This window comes from Terrapene carolina, unplaced genomic scaffold (assembly GCF_002925995.2).
Source record: "Terrapene carolina triunguis isolate 2854851 unplaced genomic scaffold, T_m_triunguis-2.0 Scaffold20398, whole genome shotgun sequence".
Classification (NCBI taxonomy): Eukaryota; Metazoa; Chordata; order Testudines; family Emydidae; genus Terrapene; species Terrapene triunguis.
This window is the reverse complement of record NW_020684749.1, coordinates 23,942-26,275: the sequence shown is the minus strand read 5'-3', so window position 1 is coordinate 26,275 and position 2,334 is coordinate 23,942. Positions and strand designations below refer to the sequence as shown.

General features: G+C 47.8%; 1 protein-coding gene across 1 annotated transcript; it reads right to left on the bottom strand.

Moving 5' to 3' along the window:
- Positions 1-1,187: 1,187 nt before the first annotated feature.
- On the bottom strand, positions 1,188-2,039 carry LOC112122419 (C3a anaphylatoxin chemotactic receptor-like). Its single transcript, XM_024221226.2, has one exon. It carries the CDS (start codon positions 2,037-2,039, stop codon positions 1,188-1,190), a length of 852 nt encoding a protein of 283 aa, XP_024076994.2.
- Positions 2,040-2,334: the final 295 nt, after the last annotated feature.

Below are 2,334 nucleotides of genomic sequence, written 5' to 3'. Positions count from 1 at the left end.
ACTGTCAGAAGATAGGATACTGGGCTAGATTGACCTTTACTCTAAGGCTACGTCTTCACTACGGGGAGGGGGGTCGATTTAAGATACGCAAATTCAGCTACGCGAATAGCGTAGCTGAATTCGACGTATCGCAGCCGACTTACCCCGCTGTAGGGACGGTGGCAAAATCGACCTCTGCGGCTTCCCGTCGACGGCGCTTCCTCCCACCTTCACTGGTGGAGTAAGAGCATCGATTCAGGGATCGATTGTCGCGTCCCGATGGGACGCGATAAATCAATCCCCGAGAGGTAGATTTCTACCCGCCGATTCAGGCGGGTAGTGTAGACCTAGCCTAACTCAGTATGGCTGTTCTTATGTTATGTTTTCATTGACTCTCAGCAAGGTTCCTACAGGCCAAAACACTTTTAAAAATAGGACTTAGACACTTTTGAAAATGTTACCCTATGTTTCATAGTCCCGTTGATCTTCAGGAACCACCGGACAGAAGAAGAGCCTGAACTTCACTGGGTGCAAGGATGACATGATGACAAAAACAATGACATAAAGACACAGAAAAGGACAGACCATAAAGAACGAAGCACCCCAAAATAATCTAAAAATGAAAAAAAACCTAAGAATCCATATATTTCTTTATAATGACAGATTCATAGATTTTAGGGCTGGAAGGAAGATGTGATCATCTCCTCTGATCTCCCGGATCACATGGGCCAGAGAACTACCCCTAAACAGTTCCTAGAGCAGAGATTTTAGACAAACATCCCAGCTTGATTTACAATTGCCAGTGATGGAGGATCCACCACGACCCTTGGGAAATTGCTCCAATGGTCAGTTACTCTGAACGTTGAAAATTTACACCTCATTTCCACTCTGAACTAGATTCAACTAGTGTTCACTGGATCATGTTAGACCTTCCTCTGCTGGATTGATGAGCCCATTATTAAATACTTGTTCCCCAAGTAGGTACTTACAGACTGTGATTAAGTCACCTCTTCACCTTCTCTTTGATAAGCTAAATAGATTGAGATCCTTGTGTCTCTCACTCCAAGGCAAGTTTCCTAACCTGTAATCATTCTCGTGACTTATTAAAAAAGAAATTTTTGGGATTAACAGGAAGTTATGGATCCAGTGAACAGAATTCTTTTTCCATGCAAATATCGACAATTCCATCTGTTCCCTTATTCATCTGGCTATGGCCCTGAGTTGTTGGTGGTTTGGGGGTTGCGTGCATGTTGCCGGTACCTCAGAAACTCTTTATCCATGGTGAGGTAGAAGATGGGGTTGAGGCAGCTACTGAAATATGTCAGGACACAAGCAAAAGTGTTTCCTATTTGCAGATGAGGCAGAGGGTACATATCTGAGATCTGCAGGAAGGAGAAGATGTGATGCGGCAGCCAGCAGAGGAAAAAGGTCGGGATCAAGCCAAGAAGGATCTTGAGTGGCTTGGTGGACTGGATCAGCCTGTTCCTTCTCAGCTTGGTAGCTAGAACGATGTAGAAGGTTGGGATTAAGATCAAGGCTAGTGGGATCAGAAACCCAACCAGGAACTGGATTGCAACGGCAGCATTCACCCTCCCTTCATCCAGGTTGGAATACGTGCTGATGCTGGGAGGTGAGAGCAGGTAGTCCGAGAGATCACCATACCTCAAGCTGAACCCAAGAGACAGGGCCCACAAGCCCATAACCACCCCGAAAGCCAAGGGGAGCGTGCGGAGTTTCTGGGCCCACTCAGGGCGCGCCACAAGGATGCAGCGATCGACACTGAGGGCCGTGAGGAGAAAGGTGCTGGAGAACATGTGGAGGGAGGTGACGGTGCTGCTCAGCCTCCAGGTGCAGTCAAAGTCAAGGATGAAGATGGAAATGAATCTGAGGGGCAGGAAGATGATGAAGATGAAATCGGCCAGGGCCCGGTTCCAGAACCACATGGCACTGACCGTTCTATCCAAACGGCAGCCAGCGACGAAGAGGACGTAGCCATTCAATGGCACCCCGGCAAGGAAGGTCAGGCCACACAGCACCAGGAAGACGATTAGGAACCCCATTCTTGGAAGAGTTGCAGTCACAATATCCCCTCCTTCGTCAGGTCTCGGTGCGGGCAGTACAGATGTTCTACTGAACAAATGAAGGAAGAGCAATGAAAAGGGCTCCAGGAGAGGACATGCACAGAGTGAGACAGCCACAAAGTTTGTAATCTCCTCAGAGTTTACAAACTCCCCAGATACTAAGCTGAGCTCAAATAGGATCAAATACTTGTAGGCCAATGTCACCAATGGTTCAAAGACCTTAGAAGCCAGAGAGTTAGGAGGGGACCACAAGGGTCTAACCCCCTGCCAAAGG